This window comes from Suricata suricatta, chromosome 4 (genome assembly GCF_006229205.1).
Source record: "Suricata suricatta isolate VVHF042 chromosome 4, meerkat_22Aug2017_6uvM2_HiC, whole genome shotgun sequence".
Taxonomy (NCBI): Eukaryota; Metazoa; Chordata; class Mammalia; order Carnivora; family Herpestidae; genus Suricata; species Suricata suricatta.
Genome location: NC_043703.1, coordinates 100,996,368 through 101,020,373, shown reverse-complemented (window position 1 = coordinate 101,020,373; position 24,006 = coordinate 100,996,368). Strand labels below are relative to the sequence as shown.

The 24,006-nt window shown below is 38.3% G+C and overlaps 1 protein-coding gene, 1 long non-coding RNA gene and 1 other non-coding gene across 4 annotated transcripts in view; 1 reads left to right on the top strand and 2 right to left on the bottom strand.

Annotated features, from left to right (window-relative positions):
* Positions 1-894, bottom strand: part of CFAP36 (cilia and flagella associated protein 36) — a 30,634-nt gene extending 29,740 nt beyond the window's left edge. The window contains exon 1 of one of the 2 annotated variants that reach the window (XM_029937389.1): positions 614-894. In XM_029937389.1, coding sequence (XP_029793249.1) covers positions 614-728 — 115 coding nt within the window. In that variant the 5' untranslated portion in view covers positions 729-894. The remainder of the gene's footprint in view (positions 1-613) is intronic. The other variant, XM_029937390.1, reaches the window with a different exon arrangement.
* Positions 895-929: 35 nt separating this feature from the next.
* Positions 930-21,090, top strand: LOC115289834. Its single transcript, XR_003907826.1, has 3 exons — positions 930-1,171; positions 19,180-19,370; positions 20,766-21,090. It is a non-coding gene; the product is annotated as an uncharacterized LOC115289834 (long non-coding RNA).
* LOC115290998 lies at positions 5,271-5,461 on the bottom strand. The gene has a single exon (XR_003908358.1). It is a non-coding gene; the product is annotated as a U2 spliceosomal RNA (small nuclear RNA).
* Positions 21,091-24,006: the final 2,916 nt, after the last annotated feature.

The following is a 24,006-nucleotide window of genomic DNA, read 5'->3' as shown; positions in this document are numbered from 1 at the left end:
CGGATGGTTTCTAGCTTCTTCTCCGTAAATGAGCTCCAATTTGTCTCCAAAAACTGAATGCAGAACTCTAAGCGTGAATGATAAGGACCTGGAGGTCCTCTTCCCTTACAGGGAATATTATGCCACATTCATATACTTCATTTGTTAGAAAATACTCTCCTCCTCCCCCAAATTTTTGTATAGCAGAGAGTCTGAGTGCTCAGTAAAGGCAATACAGGCCACTGGGTCGCCTGTATTGCGGTCAACTGCTTAAATAAAAAACATAGACAAACTGCCATCTCTCCCGTCACTGGGGAAATTGTTGAAGCCCACCCAAGAAGTCCATCTGCCCAAGGAAGAAAACGTGCAGGATGGGGTGAGAGACCCAACACAGGATTAAAGTCTGATGCTTTTCAGATGTGCTCGGGCCCAGGGAAGGGGGAGTCCCCGTGTTCTGTGCGTGAAGGAAGAGTGGCGCAGTGACAGCAATACCTCCTACAAACCAGCTCTAAACCTCACTGACAGGGGTAAAGACCTAAAAGATGAGAGGTGGTTCGTGGTGACCACCTTCTGGCCGATGCTGGAGAGAGAGAGGCGAGAAAGGGCTGTCGGTTCGGGATCATCTGGTTTTTACCTTCACATTTCTGCTCCACAAAGTCCAAGATGGGGATGGACCAGTCCGGGCCGCGCAGGAACCCAGCGATGCTCTCCACCACCCATTCCACCTCATCCTCTTCTTCCGCAGCCATCCCGCTTGGTGGGACGCCACGGAACCCTCGGCCAGACCGCCGGAGCCAGCTAAAGCCCTACGGCCGCAGCGGGCCGAGACAGAACGGGAGAAGAAAGAGTTGTTCCCGCAGTCGCTCTGCTACCTGGACGAAACCCACAAACCAGTTAACGTAAAATGGTCGCTATGGCAACACGCGCAGCCGCCCCTGACAGCCTCCCGGAAGTGAAGCCAGCTTCCCTGGAGCCTGCTGGTCACAGAGAAGGGAGTTTGAACAACGTTTTCAATTGGCTGGGAAAGGACAGTAGATCAAAAGATAGCCTTCCGCCCATTGGCCCGGAGTTGCTAGGGCTGAGAGCAAAAGTGGAGCCATTGGCTGGAGTCCATAGCAGGAATCTCGACGTTCTCTTTTCCTAGAACTGCGTGGGAGCTCAGGCTTAGAAATGGTGCAGTGGGGTACGCGCAGTGAGTAGTCTTCCCTCTGTAAGGGCTTCGATGGCTTCGATTCACTGTTGTGTACCTAGCGCCTCACTGCCACCCATTTTCATACCCACTGGCCCAGAGCGTTTGTAATTAAAGGGTTGTTTGAAAATACAAAGATAAGCAAGGTAGCCCTGGCTCTATCTTGTCTCTTTCTGGAGCTCAGGGCTCCAAGAGGGCCGTTAAACCTTTCATGCGTAGATGGAAAAGACTAGAACAGGAGATTTTCAAGGGCAAAATGGAAGTTAATATTCATTTACATAAATGTTTGCATAACCAAATCTTTTTTTTTCCTTAAATGTTTTCTCATTATTGAGAGTGTGAGCAGGAGAGGCGCAGAGAGGTACAGAGGATCTGAAGTGACTGTACTCCTAGCGGAGAGCTAGAAGGGGGCGGAACTCAGGAACTCGTCCCTTGCTTAATGACTGAGCCACCCAGCTGTCCCTGCATATCCAAGTCTTATGTCACATAACACCAACTCAAATTTTACATTAGAGTCCATTATGGAATGGGTCTTCAAAGATCATTTCCCAAGTGCTTGGCGTCCCAAAATATCTTCAAACAACCTTATATATCGTTACAGTAAAATTTAAAGATCTAATTGGCTATATTCATGAATCAGGCAGCATTCCATTTGGCAAGTAGAGGAGAGCTTCAAAGGGCAATAGGAAATTAAAGGTTTTTAAGGTAGAGAGTAGAAAAAAGGAAATTGTTAGCAAAGAATTCATCGTTTGAGGCAAGGTCACCCTCCTAAGTGGAACAGAAAGGATGTATCAGTAAATTTCCCAATGCTGACCAAGAAATTCCCATGTTGACTGGTTAGAGGTTACATTTCTAAGGGACTGAAACGACAGTTTAAGTCTTGGTTTACAGACTTGGGACTTAACCTGAGTGACACCATTTGTGGCCTGTGGCTTTCTTTTTAATATATTTACATAAATGGGATCATATTATATGTACAGTCATGGAACTTTTTTCACTATGAAGTCCATTTTCTTGTAAAAATACAGAACTCCTTTCTTTGCAGCTGCATAGTATTCTGTATACTATCATTTCATCTATTTTTAGCTTCTGTATATATAGGCGCACACACAATATCTTAGTGTATGCAGAGATCTGAGGATTACTGTTCAGTCTTTTTCTTTTTCTCCCTCCCTGAAGTGGGTGTACTCAACCATTTTTTCCTTACAAACTGCTGAAATAAATATCTTCGTGTCACCAAGAACTGTTGGTTTTATGGACTATTCTAGGGGGTAGATTCCAGCAGAATTAATATGTCTTGACTTACTTGACTCATCTTCAACTAGTAGATTAAATTTTTTTTTATGTTCTTTATTTTTGAGAGACAGAGAGAGACAGTGGGAATAGAGAAGGGTCAGAGAGAGGGAGGTACAGAATGTGAATCAGGCTCCAGGCTCTGAGCTAGCTGTCAGCACAAAGCCCGACGTGGGGCTCAAACCCACGAACCGTGAGATCATGACCTGAGCTGAAGCTGGCCATTTAACCAACTGAGCCCCCAACTAGTAGATTAAATTATTTCAATTTTTAAACTCATAAACAGTTCTGTAATGTACATCACATATATTTTTTAATCTGAAGCTCATTATTTCCTTTGAATAAATTCCCAAATGGAAAAGTACTGAACTTCTTTTTAAAATATTTTGAAAAACATAATTTTAATTTCCATTTTTAAGTGTGAAATTGATCATTGTTTGACATTGAATAGCCTTTGTGTTTGTTCCCAGGTTATCTTTCCATATCCTTTGACCATTTCTTATTGGGATATTCTTTTTTATCTATTATTGATCTATAGCTTTTCATATCCTTTGACACATGTTGCAATGACATGTATGTCATTTGTCTTTTCATTTAGTTCATTGTGCATTTTGCTGTATAGAAGTTTTCTATTTTTCGGGTAGGCTTTAAATGGAGGCTATAAGTTAATTATTTTTTTAAGTGGATAGCCATGTTCCAAACACCGCTTGCTGGAAATGGGTGTGATAGAGTGTTGTGGTTTTTTAATTACTGAGTCGAGGTAAAAAGGAAAGAAGGATATCATCATTCTTAGCCTAAACTATTGTGACACCAGACAAGGCTTTCTGTGGTGGTTATTATTCTCTTTTTCTGTTTTCTAAACCAGCTTAAAATAGAAATCCCACTTTTGTTCTGCCAGTTCCCTCTTTTCATAAAGAAGCTGCTTGTATGGTTTCTAATGAGCCAGAGGCCACAGAGTGCTATTCAGCTGCACTTGGCATTACTTGGCATCAGAGCCTTCATCTTCATCCTCTTCTCAGTTCTATCCCATTTCACTAGAAGCAGACACTGACTGGGATGCACAGGCTCTCCTTTCGTTTATTTTCTCAGCATTATTCCTGAATGTGGGTGGGGAGGATTTCTTCAGGCCTTCACTTATTTCAAAACATGTTATTATTTCAACTTTCACTTTACAGCATAAGGCTTTTCATTCACTAGTTGGGATTCTTATAGACAGTATGCTTATACAGCTTAACAAAATAAATTCAATGTGTTCATCATGAAATAACACAAACTCAAAAGAACAGTGCATATACTCAGGGCAACTCATGTGGATGCACTGGAGTAAGAACTAGAAGATGATGTAGGGGCACCTGGGTGGCTCAGTCAGTTAAGCATCCAACTCTTGATTTCGGCTCAGGCCATGATGTCATGGTTTGTGAGTTCAAGCCCTGCATCAGGCTCTGCGTTGAAAGTGCAGAGCCTGCCTGAGATTCTCTCTCTCTCCCTATGTCTCTGCCCCTCCGCCACTCACTCGCTCTCTAAATAAACAAACAAATATGTTTTTTAAAAAAAGACGATGTGAATATTTGTTGTGTGTTGTGCATTTTACCACAGGCCACTTTGCTCAGTCAGGGAGTGTTTTTCATGGTTAATAGCAGTGCAAAGCATAGTCATCTCTTGAAAAATCACAACTTTTTATTTTGACAGTTTTATTACTTTTTATCTACTACATATGAACAGATTTTCATACTGAAGACATGCTTTGTAAGAAAAGAGACCAAAATAGATAACACATATACACATACATATATATATACACTCTTCACACACACACAGACATATGTATACACCCCCCAACACAATACACATACACACACATCTATAGTACTTTACCCTAGGGTCGATAGCGGTTTACTTATAGAGCACATATAAAAAGCACTTGGGGATGCCTGGAGAGCTCAGTTGATCAAGCATCCAACTCTTGATTTCAGCTCAAGTCATGATCCCAGAGTCATGGGATCAAGCTCTGTGTCAGGCCCCGTGCTGAGTGCGGAGCCTGCTTGGGATTCTCTCTTTCTCTCTCTGCCCCTGTACCCTGCTCGTGCTCTCTCCCTCTCTGAAAAATAAAAATAAAAAACTCTTGGGACCATGCTTGGTAGTTAGTAAATTCTTAACACGTATTAGCTATTCTTATCTTGTACATTCTAGTTTTCTTTTTTTAACCACTTGCAATGTGGGGGTAAGAAACAATTCTTTTTATTTTGCCTTTCTCCTTTCACTGCCAAGTCATTTGTGTTCTTCCCTGCAGTTCTGCTGAAATCTGCTTCTTTCCATCATCTATTTGGGAACGGAGCCTCTGCCTTACAAAGGAATCACAAAGTCCAGTCTTAACAAGATGACTGTGTTCTCGACGGTTTTTCAGGGATGATATGAGTAACAACTACTCACATTTGTGTAGTGCTTTGTACTCTGCGAAGGGATTTACATCTGTTTGACTCAGTGCAACTTTTTCTTTTTTCTTTTTTTTTTTTTTTTTCCACTGGGGTCAGGTATCAAAGGGAAGGGAGAAGGTGATGGGGGAGTGGGATGCTGGATGTGGACTAGGTCAGAGCGACTGGGAACCACACAGGCCCCAAACTTGTAAGAGACGGAAGCAAAAGAGAGCCGCCGCCCTCAAGAGGACTAGACTGAGAGGCGACGGGAAGCAAAGAAGCCTTTTCCGGAAGCGCGGAAGCGCGGCGGTCCTTCAAGAAAGGATACACAGGACGGAGAGCAAAGACCAGCAAAGACCTGCGTCTACCTTTGGGAGACCCGCCGGCGAGAGAAGGGGAGGGGCACCGCTCCTGGAAGCACTGCAATACCAGGGCGATGCGCGGAGTGGACGGAGCAAGCTCCTAGTCCAGCTCCCGGCTCTAAAAATTCACCTACTATACTGTCCCCCAATAGAGGACGCGTCAGATATTAAGCTGACGGGAACAGATACTACGCGTGATCTTAGCCAAAAGGCCGAGAAGCGATCAGTGCAACTTTGAAATCTAAGAAAAGACGATATTAAGATTTTCCCCATCTTGTAGGACTGCTAGGATTCCTGCAACAAAGTACGACAGACTGGGTGGCTTAGATGATGGAATTTTATTTTCTTAGAGTTCTCGAGACTGGAAGTCTGAGATCAAGGTGTCAGCGGGGTTGCTTTCTTTTAAGTCCTCTCTCCTTGGGTCCTGGATGCTGCCTTCTTATTGTGTCCACATGGTCTTCCTCTTTACCATCTGTACCTAACTTTCCTTTTATTATACGGGCATCAGTTGAAGGGGAGTCCGAATATAATATCCCAAAATATGCCACATTCAGGATATTGATTATTTTGAGCTAAAGGCAAGTGAGAACTCTGCTCTCTCACCATCTGCCAAAAAGCAGGGCATAAATTTCCCATGAGAAAGGTACTCTCCCCATACCAGGAAGAGGGGAGGTGAGGAGAGGACTCTTATCACTGGAGAGGAGGAGTTAATGCTGAGATGAGTTTGCACAAACAGACTTTACTAAAATAACCCATATCTTACATTAGGAAATCATCCCCACACATATTTCCCAGTCACTTTTACACAATTAATGCGCTCTAAAAGCCCAAACCTCCTTTCCTTTTCTAGTCACTTCTCCAGTTTATCACCTTCTGTTAATTATTATTCTGTTATTAAAGTATTAATAAAATTGTATGCCTTCTCTCCTGTTATTCTTTTGTCAGTTTAATTCACCCAACTACTAAACCTAAGACGGTAGAGGAAAAGGTTTTTCCTTCTCTTTGTAATCATATTGGATTAGGGCTCCATGCCAATGACCTCATTTTAACTTAATTAACCCATTTAAAGGCCCTATCTCTGAATACAGTCAAATTCTTAGGTAGGGGGTTAGGACTTCAACATATGAATTTTGGAAGGACACAATTCAACTCACAACAGGTGTGAAAACTGATATTTTTGGAAGTTGAGTTTCTTGCCCAGGGTCAGAGCAAAGTCAGGACTTACACTTCCCTGTACTTGGTACTTCAGCAACAAGGTACCTTCCAACTTTCACATTATAATTTATCACAGAAATTTTACCATATCAATGAAAATATTTCCACATGATTCTTTTTAATGTTATCTAGTGTCTTAGCTTCGGCTATCACAGAACACCAAAGATTATAAGCAACAGAAATTTATTTTTCACAGGTCCTCAGGCTGGGAAATCCAGAGTCAAGTAGTCAGCAGATTTGGTGTGTTTGGTGAAAGCCCACTCCTTGGTTTATAGATAATGGTGTTTGTGATGTGCCCCCACAGGTGGGAGAAAGGGGGCTCTCTTCAGATGCCTTTTCTAAGAGAACTAATCCCATTCATGAGGGCTTCACCCTCATGACCTAATCACCTGCCAAAGGCCCACCTCCTGATACCATCACAATTCAGTCTATACTTACTACTTTCGCACTGTGTAAACATAACATCGGTTACTGGAACAATCCCATATTGATCTAGGCTGTTGCTTGCGCTAAAAAATAATTCTACAGTGAGCATCCTTGTAACTAAGGCTTTGCACCTAATTATCATTTTGTGAAGATGAACTTCTACAAGAATTGCTAAATCACATAGCATGCAGTTTTTAAAGACATCTATACCTATGAAGATTTTCTTAAGAGAAAGTATTGTGCATTCTGCAATAGTCATGGTAATTCTTAACCTTTTTATTGTTTTACATCCATGAGTCTACATGTCCATACACAAGCAAAAATATATCCCAGACATTTTGGAGATTGCTAATCCAATCAGAGTATAACCAGAGAAATGACTGTGAATTCTGTAGGAAGCAGGCTTTTAAATCTCACAAATGCATCACCAACACCAATATGCTGCTAAGAGACCCACAGTGCATAGTAGATGAATATGTGAATGATGATCTGCATATATAGTGCCTAATATTTCCCTAAGAATAATCCATGGTTTTTTTCTGCCCTTGAGAGTGAGAGTAAAGGTATAGCAGAGTTTTGCGGGTTTTTAAAAAAATATTAACAAATCATGCTTGCAATGCAGATCAAGTGGTTTTAGGTTATTATTAGCAATAGGCTTAAAAATACCCATGCAATAGAAGTGTCATCTTCATATGTAATTTATCAAACATCTAAAACATCACTAATGAACTACCTAATTGCTACTCCAAATGGTATTATTCCAGCTTTCAAGTAAAGAGAGGGAAAAGAAAGGTCACTGCTTTAATCTTATAAATTGCTTTTATCCTGGCTATAGAAAGACTTTTTAGAAGTTCTAAATTATAGGTTCTTTGCAAATATCTTTTCTTGATTATTTGGTCTGTGTAACAGCAAAGGGAGTGGAGGAGGTTTCCCTTGAGTTGGCAAATAAATAATTACCCACCATATCTTCAAATTCTCCAATGAATCCTAGATTTTTTATTACATTCGCAGGTGTAGAATCACAGATTTTAAATTTTCTTTCCAATGTCATTTGTTTTCTATTCCTCATAATCTATAAAATATTCAGCATCTTGATTCTTGATTTAAAATAGCACAAAGGGAGTTCTGGGTGTCTCAGTTGGTTGAGTGTCCGACTCTTGATCTCAGCTCAGGTCTTGATCTCACAGTCATGAATTCCAGCCCCACATTGGGCTCTACACAGGGCATGAAGCCTACCAAAAAAAAAAAATAAATAAAAATAAATAAATAAATAAATAAATAAAAATAAAAAAAAACAGCAAATAAATGCAATGACTTTCCAAATCATGGCTAAACATAGTCATTTGGTGTAAAATGGCATAGATTTGAATCCTTTATTTATTGAGTGCATACTATGTACCAACCACTGTGCTCAATACTGAGAATAAAGGGCTCTGGATATGGTACATTCTAAATTCCAAGGTCATGATAGCTTGCTTCTTTTCATCTCTAAATGTTCAGGGTCTTTTTGTAGCTTTTCTTTTTTTTCACTTCTCTTTATTCATTATGGGTTTTTTTTCACTGTTTCATTTGTACGTGTGTAGATAATTTTCCTATGTGTTTTTCCTTCTTCTCTTTCCTTCTACCTTTCATTAACTACTAATCTGACTCTTGCATTTGTCTTCCATGTGTTTTTCATCTATTTTTCTGTTTTCTTTTCTTCTAACTATTATTGGCTTTGGGGAGGATGACTAATTTCATAGAACATGTATTTATGCACCTTATATTTCTTTTTCATTCTCTTAAAAAGCAGCTGCAGCCTAGAATGACCTCTAAATTTCTTGGCCAGATTGTCAAAAATATTTTGACCAGTCCCTCAGTAAAAAATGTCTAGATACTCTCCCTTAATATGAAAATATATATTTACTAAGGAACTACATTCATGTACATATACATATGTGAATATAAACAATTATATAATTTTTTTAAACTTGAAATAAACAAAGGGTGAAATAAAAATATATGGGTTGAAATTCTAATGCTTTCTCCTGGGTGCCAGTGGATCATCTTGTGCACCCACTGTGGAAGCCCCTAGCTGGGGTCTTATAAACTTGATAGTTTGGTCTTCTCCCATTATAAGGAAGGCACTGAGCATCCTGTTTACTCTATTACCTTTTAGAATATTATGGGAGAAACTGTAAAGATAACTTTGAGAATCCTATTTGGAACCAAGGTTATTGAGATCAAGACTCAAACAAGAAAGGGCAATAAAAGCCTCTTCCATCTTCAGAATAGGCAGAACCATCCTATCTGGGAACCTTGCTGAGGTGGGAGGCAGTAGGGAATTGGGCATAGTAATAGAACATTTCTTAAGTTTGGCAGGGAAACACTCTTTTATTTATTCATTTTATTTTAAACATTTTTAAATGTTTTTATTTATTTTTGAGAGAATAGAGAGACAGTGGGAGCAGGGGAGAGTCAGAGAGAGAAGGAGGCACAGAATCCGAAGCAGGCTCCAGGCTCTGAGCTAGCTGTAAGCAGTCAACCTGATGCGGGGCTCAAACTCACGAACCGTGAGATCTGACCTGAGTTGAACCGGATGCTTAATCGACTGAGCCACCCAGGCACCCCTATTTATTCATTTTAAAAGTTTGTCTTTATTGCTTTTTCTTTTGGAAAAGTAATATATGTGCATTGAAAAAACGGAAACATCATAGAATTATACAATGAAGAAAGTGAAAGTCTCCTATTTTTCCTACCACCTAAAGAAAACTACTGTAATTGTGTGCTCATTGGTCTCCAGATTTCTAAAAAAAATTCTTTTTAATGTTTATTGATTTTTGAGAGAGAGAGAGAGAGAGAGAGACAGAGTGTGAGCGGGGAAGGGGCAGAGAGAGAGGGAGACACAGAATCTAAAGCAGGCTCCAGGCTCTGAGCTGTCAGCACAGAGCCCAACATGGGGATCAAACCTATGAGCCACGAGATCATGACCAGAGCCAAAGTCATACACTTAACAGATTAAGCCACCCAGTTACTTCCAGATTTTTTAAATGCACATGTTAACACATATATTTTCTTCTTCAACCAAAATGAGACCATTCCCATTTATACAGCATCTTTTACTTCATTTTCCAAGGATATCTTTCAATATTAATACAATAGATTGTCTTTTAAATGGATACATAGTATTCCATTATATAGATATGCCTCTGTTTAATGAGTATCTTGTTTATGCTCATGCCCAATATTTTACTCTTATAAACAATGCTACAGTGAACATTAGTGTACATTATTTCTGCATAAGAATGCCTGAGTAGTTTCATGACAGAAAAGTGGAATTCCAGGTGTAATGATATGAAACATTTTTGGAACATTAAAATTTTCCATCATTATTACCTGCATCATCACTAATTGCCCTGCAAAAGGCAATATCAACTGATACTGTCACCAAAAGATTATGTATTTATTTTTCCACACCTTTTCAACACTAAAAACTATTAGTGTCTTAGTGTTTTTAATCTGAAAGGTAAAAAAAAAAAAAGGTATTTACTTGTTTTAATTTGCCTAATTTTTTTAAATGCTTATTATTTTGAGAAACAAATTAAAGGCACAAGCAGGGGAAGGTTAGAGAGAGAAGGAGAGCGAGAATCCCCAGCAGGATCCATGCTCTCAGTACAGAGCCCAACATGGGACTCAGTCCCACAAACTTTGAGATCATGACTGAGCCAAATTCAAGAGCCAGAGGTTCAACCGACTAAGCCACCCAGGCGCCCCTGCCCATTTTATTGTTAATGAGATTGAGGATTCTTTCATATATTAACCAGCCATTTATATTCATGAGAACAATGATTTTTTGTTTTGTTTCTGGTTTTAACTTTTTATTGTACACATTTGCAAATACACACAAAAGAAGCACCATGCTTGAACAGTAACTAACATTTTTAGCAAACTCAGACACCATGTCATTTCACATTGGAGTGCTTTTAAATTACACTAATGTCATTTAGTGCCCTTTGACCCAGGCACTTACTTCTAAATCTGTGGCTCAGCAGCAAGAGCCAACCCTCGGTGTTCTGCCTCTGTGGAAACCAAGTTACTGATTCAAGCCACCAGGTGGCAGACCATGGGAAAAGAAAAAAGGAAAGGAAGAAATCTACGCCTACCAAGATCCAGCTCCAGGATGACCTAGAGGTCTTGAGAGAACTTGGTTTCCTATTAGTATTGAAGTCAGGGGCATTGTTTTAAACTACAGTAATGTATTTAATTATCTGATAGTAATGTGGTTTATTATGTGATATATTTTATTACCAGATAAAAACATCTTTTGTTTTCTTTTTTTCCCTATAACTGTTGTTATCATTCTTAAGACCTCCAAAAATAATGTCGTAATTGGAATTGCATCAAAACCATAGGTTAATTTGAAAAAAATCAAGATCTTTATGATACTTATTTTTCTCATGAAAGAATATGATGCTTTCTCCACTATTTAGGTCTCCATTTGTATCTCTTAATAAGGGTGGCAGTTTTCCTTATAAAGATCATGCATATCACTCATTAAGAATTTTAGTTGGGGGTGGGCCTATTTTATATATATTCTAACTGGATGATTTTATAGAAATATATTGATTTTTGGAGATTAAATATTGAATTTCTGTTTTCTTTTATTAAAAATAGCTATGAATTAGTTCTTTCTAATTTTCTTGCTATGCAATTATATAATCTGAAAAATATCATAAAATTCTTATATTTACCTTTCTGCTGTTTATTTCTTTTATTTCTATTTCATGCTTCATTATATTAGCTAAAAATGACATAAAAATGTAAAAATTTAATAGTAATAATATAGCTTTACTAGGTATAATTTGGAATATTCATGTTTATTTTAATTGTATATAATATGTTTTTGTTAAGAGTATAAATGACTGTTGGAATGCCTGATTTTGGCTCAGGTTATGATCTCATGTTTGTGAGGCTTTCACACTGGGTGTGAAGCCTACTTAAGATTCTCTCTCTCCCTCTTCCTCTGCCCCTCTCCTACTCCTGCTCTTTCTCTCTCAAAAATAAAATTAATAATAATAATAATAAAAGATTATAAGTGGGTGCTGATGTCATCTAGTGGCTTCTCAGCATCTACTGAGAAAATCGTATGATTTTTTCTTATTGAATCAATTTATGTGGTTATTTTATTAATGTTTCCTGACATTGTCAGCTTTTTATGCCTAATATTCATAAGTAAGTTTTGTCTGTAAATGTTTGGTGGGTCATATCTTTATTGGATTATAGTGTTAGAGTTATGTTTAGCTCATAAAAGAATTGGATAACATCCAATCATTTTCTGTGTTTTATGTTCCAGAATAAATATATAATGACTTTTATCTATTTTATTATTATTATGTTCCTAAGGCAGCTCTGGGAAGAATGCTATTTTTAAAATTTAAAAATGAAAATAAAGAAATGCTTTTATTACAGTAGAGATGTTTTTGCAACTCAGAATCTTAAAGAGCTATAATAAAGGTTTTTTCCCCACCCCAACATGTTAAGGAAATGCCTGCCAAACCCATTATAAAAGATTATCTCTCTGTCTGGGTGTGCTATGGGTTATACTATTACATAAAGCAGACAAAATCCTTTATTTTTCTCAGCTGTTCTGCTCAATCATGGAAAGAATAAAATTCTACCTAGTGATTCAGCATCTGAAATGTTATACCAAGTCAAAAGTTGCTGCCTATATAGTTTTCACAAAAAGCTATTGCATTTCTTAAGTACTGGTAGGTAATAATATGACAAGGAAGTCTTTCTTGGTTGAGGATGGACAGCAATAAAGAATTTGATTCATATTTTATTTAGTTGTTTAACGTGCATCTGGAAGTAAGTCATGGCTTGGATAATAAAAAAGTAGTTGTGGTAAATTTCCAGATGAATAATACTGATAAAGCTTCATTATGACTTTCCTCATCATGGATCACAGCATTGTTTGACAGAACTTTCTGGCGTGACGGAAGTGTTCTATTTCTGTGTGCGCAGTGTATCTCTGTGTCCACGGTGGCTCTGAGGGCTTGAAATGTGGCTAGTGCTGATGAGGAATTGGATTTTTATTTTTATTTAATTGTAATTAATTTAAATTTAAGTAGCCACCTGTGGCTAGTGGCTACCATATTAGACAACACAGATTCAAAGTATGAAATTTAATCAGTATGGATACAATAAGAACCCAAAATGTTTTCACCATGTTTTCTTATTATGCATAAATAAATCTCACATGCCAGTATTAGACAACTCAAAATCAGTATCAGTCTCTGCATTTATGCTTGTATTTTAAAAACTGAGTTTAATACTTTTCTCTGTCTAAGATACCTTTTGCCATTCTAAGAAGTATCTGTTTTTCCTCTCACTGGCATTTCGCTATTGTTGCTTCCCTTTGTCTACATGCTTTGAGCTCTGCCATTAGGTGTATTTGTAATTTCACATCTAAACTTATGAATTTTTGTTAGTTTCCTTAAATAAAGCAATTTGATTCAAATACTGACATGAACAAGGATATGACATGTATAAAGATGGATAATTATATCAATAAACTGGGCATGGGTAAAAAAATGATCAAGAAGAGTTGGTAAAAAAAAAAATTAAATGAGAACTTAAGAATAGAATTGGCACTTTAGTATGGAAATTGTAGCCATATCATTGAATTCCTTTTCAAAGATGAAACCATTTTACTGAATCCATTACCGTAATTACACTTTAAACTTGCTAAAAATGTGCACCGGTATACACCAGTTTTACGAGTAGTCTCCACATCTAGCTCCATTGTTATTAAAATTTTAAGATTTGGTGATTACATGACTGTAGCAGTACTGGCTTGTGTTGTTTTCTGTATTTCTGTAGGAGTAATTTGAACGTGTATTTGAAAAGCTTAATGGTTTCAAATGACCTAATAGGATCAAGGGATTCTTTCAGCGAATTATCTTTCAATTAAAAGATTGGAAAGTACTATTTTTGGAGAGGTTGGAACAACCATTCATTTGAAGCTGACGCTTCATCAGTTAATAAATTAATTCATTATGCAAGTCATAATCTTCAGCAGTTGAGAATAATGGTAGCTGCTTACATATAAAAAACTAAACGCTAATTTTAAATGAAATTACCTATGACTGGAATCCAGATATTTTTTTAGTTTGTTTAAATGTTTCTTTATTTTTGAGAGAGAGACAGACAGAGTATGAGCAGGGGAGGGGCAGAGAGAGAGAGAGGGAGACACAGAATCCGAAGCAGGCTCCAGGCTCTGAGCACAGAGCCCAACCCAGGGTTCAGACTCACAAACTGTGAGATCATGACCTGAGCTGAAGTCAGCCACTTAACCAACTGAGCCACCCAGGCACCCTTGGAATCCGGATATTGAAAGCATTAAAATATTGGATAGCATGGTTCCTTAAGGACTCAGGTTTCTGTAAAAATGCTGAGCCTGACGGTAGAGGCCATCTCTAAGAGAGGTGACAGAGGTAACAAACTCTTCAGGAGGGAGCAGAAATGATGCTACACCTCACTGAGACCAGTGACTGAGATTAGACTAGCATTTTGACAAAATATAATTTTATTCCCTTGAGCCCCACCAACTCACAATTTATGATATAAAATTTAAGTTTGCGTTGTTTCATAGGAAAAATTTTGCTAACAAAATAATGTGAACACAGGAAATAATATATAAAACATGAGAATTCTTTTTATCTGTTTTTAGGATGGCTAACAATACTAGCTATTTTCGCCTGCTTATTCTTTCAGGTAAATTTCAGAATTATATTGGGGCTCCAGAATGAGTCAGTTGAGCGTCCTACTCTTGATAGCAGCTCAGGTCATGATCCCAGGGTCATGGGATCGAACCACACATCGGGTTCCATGCCCAGCTTAAGATTCCTTCTCTCTCCCACTCTGTACCTCTCCCCTGCTTGTGTACATGTGCTCTCTCTCTCTCAAAAAAATTTTTTTTAATTAGAAAAGATTTTTTTCAGAATTATTTTGTCAAGTTCTTCCAGAAATATTTTTATTGGGGCTTTGCCTAATAATTTAAAGTATATTATTTAGCTGGTATTAAATTATTAGTCTTCTAAAATATAGTAACACTTTTCCTGTACTTAATATCTTTCAGGAAAATCTTCTAGTTCTCTTCATATTAGTGATATAATTTTCATTAAAATTCATTAACATATATTCATGTCTGCTGGTATTGTAAATCAGGATTCCTTTTTAAATATATATTTCAAACTGAGTATTGTTGGTGCATATGAATGTTATTCCACTTTTATATATTTACCTTATTTCAAGCATCTTACCAAACTTATAAATTATTCTATATTCCTCTCCCCAAAATGGAAGCTTCTTTGTTGTCTTTTTTTTAATGTTTACTTACTTTGAGAGAAAGTAGAGGGGAGGGACAGAGAAAGAGGAAGAGAGGGAGAACGCCAAGCAGGCTCTACACTGTCAGTGGAGAGCCCCACATGGGGCTCGAACTCACAAACCATGAGATCATGACCTGAGCTGAAACCAAGAGTAGTCAGTCACTTAACCGACTGAGTCACTCAGGTGTCCCTGGGTTGTTTATTTTCTTAATCAAAAGTAGTACCTAATTGTTTCATAATTCATGTCATGTTTATTAAAGTTTAAGGTTTACTGGGGTTGGAAGCATTGGCCTAGCACATATAGACAGAAGACTCTTGCAAAGACAAAAGCAAATCACACTCCAGAATATCTGTAAATCAATTTAGAAACAGCAATTTCTGGGGGCATCTGGGTGGCTCAGTCAGTTAAGCGTTCGACTTCAGTTCAGGTTATGATCTAACGGTTCATGAGTTCAAGCCCTGCATTGGGCTCTGTGCTGGCAGCTCAGAGCCTGGAGCCTGCCTCAGATTCTGTGTCTCTCTCTGCCCCTCCCCCACTCATTCTCTCCATCTCTCTCTCTCACTCAAGAATAAGTAAATATTAAAAAATTAGAAACAGCAATTTCTGTTTAGACAGTCAAGGATGCATAGGGGAGATTTTGTAGAGAAAAAAATCACCATAAGAGTGTTCAAAATTTGTTGCCATAAACTTCTGAAGCTTTTGAAGAGGTTATTGTTATGTTGACCTGTTGGCAATAAAATAGGCATTTAATATTAACTGAATGAATGAAGCATGGAATGAATGAATATATGTAGCACTTTGTATGCCCTGAGAATATAGTGATGAGCAAAAACAAACCTTGTGGGAAAATACAGCATTGAATAAAATTAAGTAAAGATTCACCCAGATAATGCATCATCTGGTCTTGAAGTGGAGAATTTGGGGAGTCCAGAAATTGTGGCAGCGACAGGCAATCTGACCTTAACCACCATAAGAAATCTAATCCTAATTAACCCCACCCCTTTTGGGGTTTCCCATCTGAAATCCTGATTTGTGAAACCAAGTCTGTAAATAGACTTTGAGAGGGTCCTACTGGGCACATTTGTCAGATGAAAAACTAGGTAGGACAGACCCTACACCACCACTCCAACTTCAGTTGGACACCTAACCCTTCTATTGCCTGACCAACTTTGTCCCCCACTTGCAAATTACAAAATACTCTCATTGAATTTTCAAGGAACTCCCAGAACCTGAAACCTCAGTCTGTAGTATCTTTGAACAGAGCAATAGCTGTTATATTGCCCATTGGCCAAGGACTTTCATTTGTTCATAGCCACTGTTCAGAGTGTCCAAACCACACACTGGGTTTCTTCACTTGTACCCCTGAAACAAGACTCAGTCAAACTCCATGAGCCATTGCTTTTGGGTGGAGCTTCCTGGTGCTTAGAAATAAGAAGCGCATAAAGTTTACCTGATAAGAGTTTGTGGAGAGGAGTGATTTCCAGAGAAATGTTATACTATTTTCACTTCAAAACAAACATCTTGATTTCCCAAAGCTCTGGTAGTTTAGGGAATAGTTTGGTATATAATCAGTCCAGTCAGGAAAACAGAAACCACTGTACATAGTTCAAACAGAAGGGGATTTAATTCTGGCAAATGGTTACAAAAGTGTTGGAAGGGCTAGAAGAGAGAGGGAGGGAAAGAAGAGACTGTTACCTAAGATGAGAAAGCTGCTACCACTGCTTGGCTCAGGCTGGAGCCTTCCGGCTTGCATTTGCTTTTGGAAGGTTACCATATAGCCCGTGCAGAATTCCACCCTTCAGAGAGGGGGCACCACGTGACCATTGAGATACTTCTACCACTGGTACCAGACGAGAATGGCTTATTCTTTTCTCCCATCAGTGACTGCCATGGACTAAACCTGACTGGAAGCCAGTTGGTAAAGAATTTGGGGAATGGAATTATAGGCATCCAGCCCCTGAAATTATAGACTATAGAAGGGAGAGTGTGGCATTGTGTCAACAGAAAGATAATTGGCACGTGGGGTGCCTGGGTGGCTCAGTCAGTTAAGCATCTGGCTTTTGATTTTGGCTTAGGTCATGATCTCATGGTTCATGAGTTCCAGCCCTGCATTAGGCAGGCTCTGCGCTAAGTGTGGAGCCTGCTTGGATGCTCTCTCCCTCGCTCTCTGCCCCTCCCCAACTTGCCCACTCTCTCTCAAATAAACTTAGAAAAAGTTTTAAAAATTTTCACTCCTCTCTCTCTCAAAATAAAATTTAAAAACCATGAAAAGAAGAAAGATAACTGGCATGATAATATCAGTTAAGTAGATGCTAATCATTTGTAATCATTTACATTTGGTAGACAATGACTTCTGAAAGGATTCAATAGGTATATGGGACTAATCACTCTTCATTTATTTCCTGAGAAATCTTGCTCTTTCGGCTTATTAAGGTGGCAGTAGCACAAGACAGAGAGCAAAGGATGGTTGAAAAAGGAAGGAATGGACAGGACAGAACAGGTCCTAGAGCAGGTATCCGGACATTAACCTGGCAGGCAAGAATGTATTTTGAAAAAGACTCCATCTTTCCAGTTAGAAAACATTTTGGTCTGAAATTGAGGGTTGAGGTAGAAGAACAAGGAAAACCTTCTCTTTTGTCTGAGAAGCAAGAGCCAATAAGCTTCATAAGAAGAAAAAATTTAGCTTACTAATTATATGTAAAGTCTCCTTTATAATAAAGAAAAATGAGTCACCAAAAATATAAAAGCTACATAAATTAGCATCCTTCCATGTTTTTAGATAACTAAGTGAAACAGCATAATAGAGTTATGTCCCAAAATTAACTTCCTTTCATATTCCACCCATGCATGTCTATTTGTAAAAGGCTCCCATTGCCATCAGTTGGTACCTAATGTGGAATTTTTTATATTTCTTCATATTTCCTTCACCCTCACTCTGATTCACAAAATGCTTTGTTAGAGTTCACTGGGATATTGTGGCTTATCTGACTCAAAAGCGGGTTCATTCCTATTTTGTTAGTTGGCATAAACATCCAATGAGCAATGCTGAGCAGGATGATATTCTATGAGTAATTCTGTATAGATCATTTCAAAGATTGTTTTGAAAATTCTACTTTTAGGAAAATGCATTTAAATTTTTAAAGTCTTAGGAACTTAAAACATCAGCTTTTAAAATGAACTTTGCTCCTTGCCAGGGTAAATAAATATGAGTAGAGACATCTTAAGATAATGACTGTATTTTGTGGGGTGCCAATCTGAAATATTGTTCTAGAGACTTCTTTCAGAATTATGAAATGTTTTAGAATCATAGAAGTTGGAATAGATTCTAGAACTACTTTTGTTTTTGGTGCCACTCACTGTCTTCATGAACGACATACTATACAACCATGAAACTTAATATAAAAATAATAAAGGAAATTTATGTACATGTGCATTTAAATTTTCCACATGTGATCAAAGGAAGAGTATTTGGTCAGGTACCTCTCAAGTTTATGCACAATTTCTCCCAGTTCTTATGGATCTGAAGTAATCAACCCATTTAACAGGTAATCCTCCTAGGATAATACTGGAGAGGTGAAAGCTGTGGATTGAGTTATATTGGGTTGCGTAATTTAAACTTTCCCTTCTTTCCTGAACATTCAGAGATCCAAAGGCGTCATTTCACCTGTACTCACCTCCATTCAGGCAATCTGCACGGGTGTGGCTGTGCCATTTGTTCAGTGAAGCGTATCCATACCCATTGTGGTGAGCAGAATAATGCTCCCCAAAGATGTCCACTCCCTCCTCCTCCAGAACTTGTGAAAGTGTTACCCCACACAGTGAGAAGGACTTTGCAGATGTGATTAAGAATCTTGAAATAAGGGGATTATTCTAGATTATCCAGTGAGCTCAATCTAATCACACAGATCTTTAAAATCCAACTTTTTCCCAGCTGTGATCAGAGAAAGATGAGACTATGAAAGAAAGGTCAGAGGGAGATGCAATGTTGATGCTTTGAAGATAGAGGAAGAAGGTCACAAGTCAAGAAACGTGGGAAGCCTCTAGAAGTTGAAAAAGTCAAGGAAACCGTCTCCCTTAGAGCCTCTGGAAAGAAATACAGCTGTACTAATGCCTTGATTTCAGGTGAGACTTTAGCCTGATTGCTGACTACAAAACTGTAAGATAATAAATTTGTGTTTTGTTTTTTAAATGTTTATTGCTTTGAGATAGAGACCGTGAGTGGGGGGTTGGGGGGCAGATAGGAGTGAGAATCTCAACAGGCTCTCATTGACCCAGGCACTCACTGACCATGACTTCTGATTACTAGGGCCTAGGTCAGTGACTTTCACACTTTTGTGATTATTTTGACTCCAACCCACCTGAAATTTTTATTTCACAACTCCCTCACATAAATATTATATAACTCAAAATAATTATTTGTGAAACATTGCTTATCTTTACTACATGATATTTTCAGTTCTATTCTCTTCCATTTTTTAGTGTAAATTGCAACCCACTAAACTAATTTTATGATTCATTGGGTTGCAACCCCCAACTGAAAAACACTGACTTAGATGATGACAACTCTATGGTCAAGATGCAGAATTTTTGCTGGAGAATGTATCCTGTTTAATTTTAAAAGAAGCATAAACATTTAACATTTGTTTGGAGTTTAAATCATTCCTATATGTAACCTTAATTTATTGTTATTAAGCGTTATGTATTAATGTACCAAAAATTTATTAATTTTCTCAAAGTGAACACTAAACCCATGATAGTTTATAATCAAGACTAATCGTAAGAGAGAAGGACCACAACAGGGAGTGGGTGCACTCGAGAAACAGTTTTTAAGTGAATAAATACAGGGCACCTGGGTGGCTCGGTCAGTTAAGCATCTGACTTCAGCTCAGGTCATGATCTCACAGTTTGTGAGTTTGAGCTCCATGTTGGAGGGCTCCGTGCTGACAGCTCAGAGCCGGGAGCCTAGCTCAGATTCTGAGTCTCCTTCTCTCTCTGCCCCTCCCACACTCATGGTCTGTCTCTGTCTCTCAAAAATAAATATATTTTTAAAACATCTTAAAAATGCTTTAACTAAATAAATACAGTCATTGGGTGCTTGTATTTAGTGTTCTGCTCTTCCTTACTTAATTTGTTCATTTCTGCTTTTAATTTTAATATTTCCCTTTTTCTTGCTTGCTTTATTAGCCATGTCATTTCCTAGACTTTTTAGGTTATTTGTTGCATTTCTCTCCTTTTTTTACTATTGCTATTTATAGCTGCAGCATTATCTCAAATGCTTATCATTTGTTTCAGTATCCCTTAATTTAGAGGTCCTGGAGGAGTTTACACATGCATTTAAAATTATGTCTGTTACAATTCAACTAGCTTTTCTAGGTGTTAATAGTAAAAGGATATGGAGATTGTTATATATTAGTTTTCATTAAGTTATGAACAAACAACCACCCAACTCCCAGTAGCTTAGGACAATAAAGGTTTATTACTCAATCACTGCACATATTGCCTACCTCTCTTTTCCAGGATCTTCATTCGAGGACCTGAACTGCAGGAGCAGCCTCTCTGTGAGACATACTGGCTCCTGGCTAAACCACAGGATGCTTCTTAAAGCTTCTGCTCAGATGTGAGGCATACGTCACTCGTGCATATGTCCCGTAGACCAAAGCAAGTCATGAGGCTAAACACAACCCTTTCATATGCAGAGCAACAAATAATAGGGAACAAGGATACAATCAATGTACCCGCTGTGTGCTCCCCCGGAATGCTGCAACCAGAAGGGCTTATCCTTGCATCTCTGTCCATTCAAAACTCTATTTTATTGTTGGATTATATCTGAGACTTAACATGATAGCTTTTATGCTTCCCTTTTTAATGTATCTTTAATCGCACTATAATGCTGTTTGTCTCCCTTAATGCTTTTTGCTATAAAATCAGTTGTGCTGATCATGTTTTTATAGGCCACACGTGGCCGTGGCTACTATGGCTTATGATAACATTGAGAAAACAGTGTTTTTCTAGCTTAGCCTACACTCGCAGCAGCAGTGTAAGACCTCATCCCTCTCTCAGACCCTACCAGACACTGCATGCTTTTGCAAGGAGTCCAGAGGTGCCCCGGAGGATCCTTCTTGGTGCCTGCGCGGCCTGTGCTCCTAGCCTGCTGAGCCTGCTGAGAAGAGAGCAGTGTTCCTGCCACCTCCAGATGTCTATACAGCAGTACTGCTTTGCACATCTCACACTGTCAGAGACTCCAGGGATTGCATCCTTTTCTAATTTAATAGCCATCTTGGGGCACCTGGGTGGCTCAGTCTGCTAACCGTTAAACTTCGGCTTAGGTCATGATCTCACCATTCATGGGTTCGAACCCCACACTGGGCTCTGTGCTGACAGCTCTGAACCTGGAGCCTGCTTCAGATTCTGTGTGTTTCTCTCCCTCCCTCCAACCACCCCCACTCATGCTCTGTCTGTCTGTCTCTCTCTCAAAAATAAATAAACATTGAAAAAAATTTTAATTAATAGCCATCTATCCCCAGGGCTTTGGCTCGTTTCCAGTTGCTGGGACACCACTAGATAGAGAATAATATGATTAATACACTGTACCATACTCAAAATTACTCTGAGAGCCAAATTTTGTATTTCAGTAAGCTTCTCTCTCCCTTCCCCCTCACCTCCCTTTCCCTCTCCCTTCCCTCTTTCCCTTCTCCCCCAGCCCCCCTCCTCTCCTCCTCTACCAGAGGCTCCTCTGTTGTTGATGCTTATATAAACTCTAATAACGAACTCCACCCTGGAATCTGTGAAACAGATAAAATTTAAACATCAGGTTTTTATTATGCCAGTACAGGCACTATGTAAGCTGTTCCCCTCACTTTATTAAAATTTTTCTAATTTTAAAACATTTAATCTCAATAATCACACATATGGGAAAAAACAATAATAGGGCTTATAATGAAAACCATTGTCTACTGCCCTATCCTCCCCCACCCCTAATTCAATTTCCCAATAGGAAGCACTTTTTGATGGCTACTTCCCTAGTTCTTTTTTTTTTAAATTTTTAATGTTTATTTTTGAGAGAGAGAGAGAGTGAGCAGGGAAGGGGCAGAGAGAGAGAGAGGGAGGGAGACATAGAACCTGAAGTAGGCTCCAGGCTCTGAGCTGTCAGCACAGAGCCCGATGCAGGGCTCAAACTCACAAACTGCAAGATCATGACCTGAGCCAATCCGACGCTTAACTGACTGAGCCACCCAGGCGCCCCCTCCTTAGTTCTAAACAAGGGGCGTTTAATGCTATTTCTTGATTTACTGGTAAATCACTGCATTAGGTGAGAAGATTATTTCCCTGTAAAGGTTGGCATTTATATTTTCTCTAGTAACCATATTGAAGTTTTCCAAGTTTTAGCCTGCTTCTAAATATTGGAAACTAGTAACAATAATAACATAACAATGTAAATATTGGAACCATGTAAATATTGTTGGTAGAAGTATTAGATACTAGGATTTCATTTTCCTCTCCACAGGGACCTTTACAGATCATGTAAAAATTGTTCAAATTTAATATTTGAGTTTTACTTGGCTAGTTTGATTTTATACTTTCATCTCTTTTTACTTACACTGAAAATCTTGGTTCCAATGATAATAACATAAAAACCAGTACTTAGAGCTCTATGGAACTCTCTTTTCTCCCAAAATTTTATTTTTAAAAATGTCAAACCTACAGAAAAAGCTGAAAAAAATAGTATGATAAATGTCTGCACATCTCTTATCTAGATTCATAAATGGTTAAAAATTTTGCCACATTTACTTTATTTCTCTTTGGTTTTTGCTGAGTCATTTGGAAGTACATTGCAGACAGCATGACAATTCACCACTTGCATGTTTCTCCTACAACAAGGACATTTTCTTATAAAACCACAATCCCATTATCAGACCAAAGGAATTTAATATTGACATACGATTTGACCCATATCCAAATTTCTCCAGTTAGCCCCCAAAATGTTTTTTATAGATTTTTTCTATCCAGAATTCAGTAAGGCTCACTTTTACTTATAATGGAAATATCTCTTTAGTCTCCTTTGTTATCCCTTGCTCTGTGTGTGTGTGTGTGTGTGTGTGTGTGTGTGTGTGTGTGTGTCTTTTTAGGACATTTGACAGTTCTCAGTTTTGCAGAGTCCAGGCAATTGCTTTGTAAAAGAATGCCCTACATTCTGGATTTATCTAATTGCTTTATCATGATTAGGTTCTTGAGATTAAACATTTTTTTGTAAGACTTTCATAGCGGAAGTATACATTTCCCATTGCATCCCATCAGAAGACACATAATGTCAGTTTATCTCATTGGTGATGATGCTAATGATCATCTTCTTCAGATGGTATCAGCTAGATTTCTCCAGTGCAAAGGTACCCCTCCTCTTTGTAATTCACAAATAGTCTGTAGGGTGATTCCTCAAGACAAGGTAAATGTCCTATTTCCTAATCACCTTTGATTCAATAATTTTAGCATCCACTGACAACTCTTGCCTGAATCAGTTACGTCAAGGTTTTAATATGATGATTTTCTAAATTATTTTTTGTAATGACTGCGAAGAATACCAACTCTTTAGAGATGTATCATAATTAATAGGTCCCCTATTGGATATTTAGGTTGTTTGCAGTATTTTGCTTTTACAAACAGTGCTGCAAAGAACACCCTGGTATCTTAATGCAAAGTGCAACTATAATTGTCAGATGAATTCCAGGAAGAAAAATTGCTAGGAAAAAGGCATTTAACATTT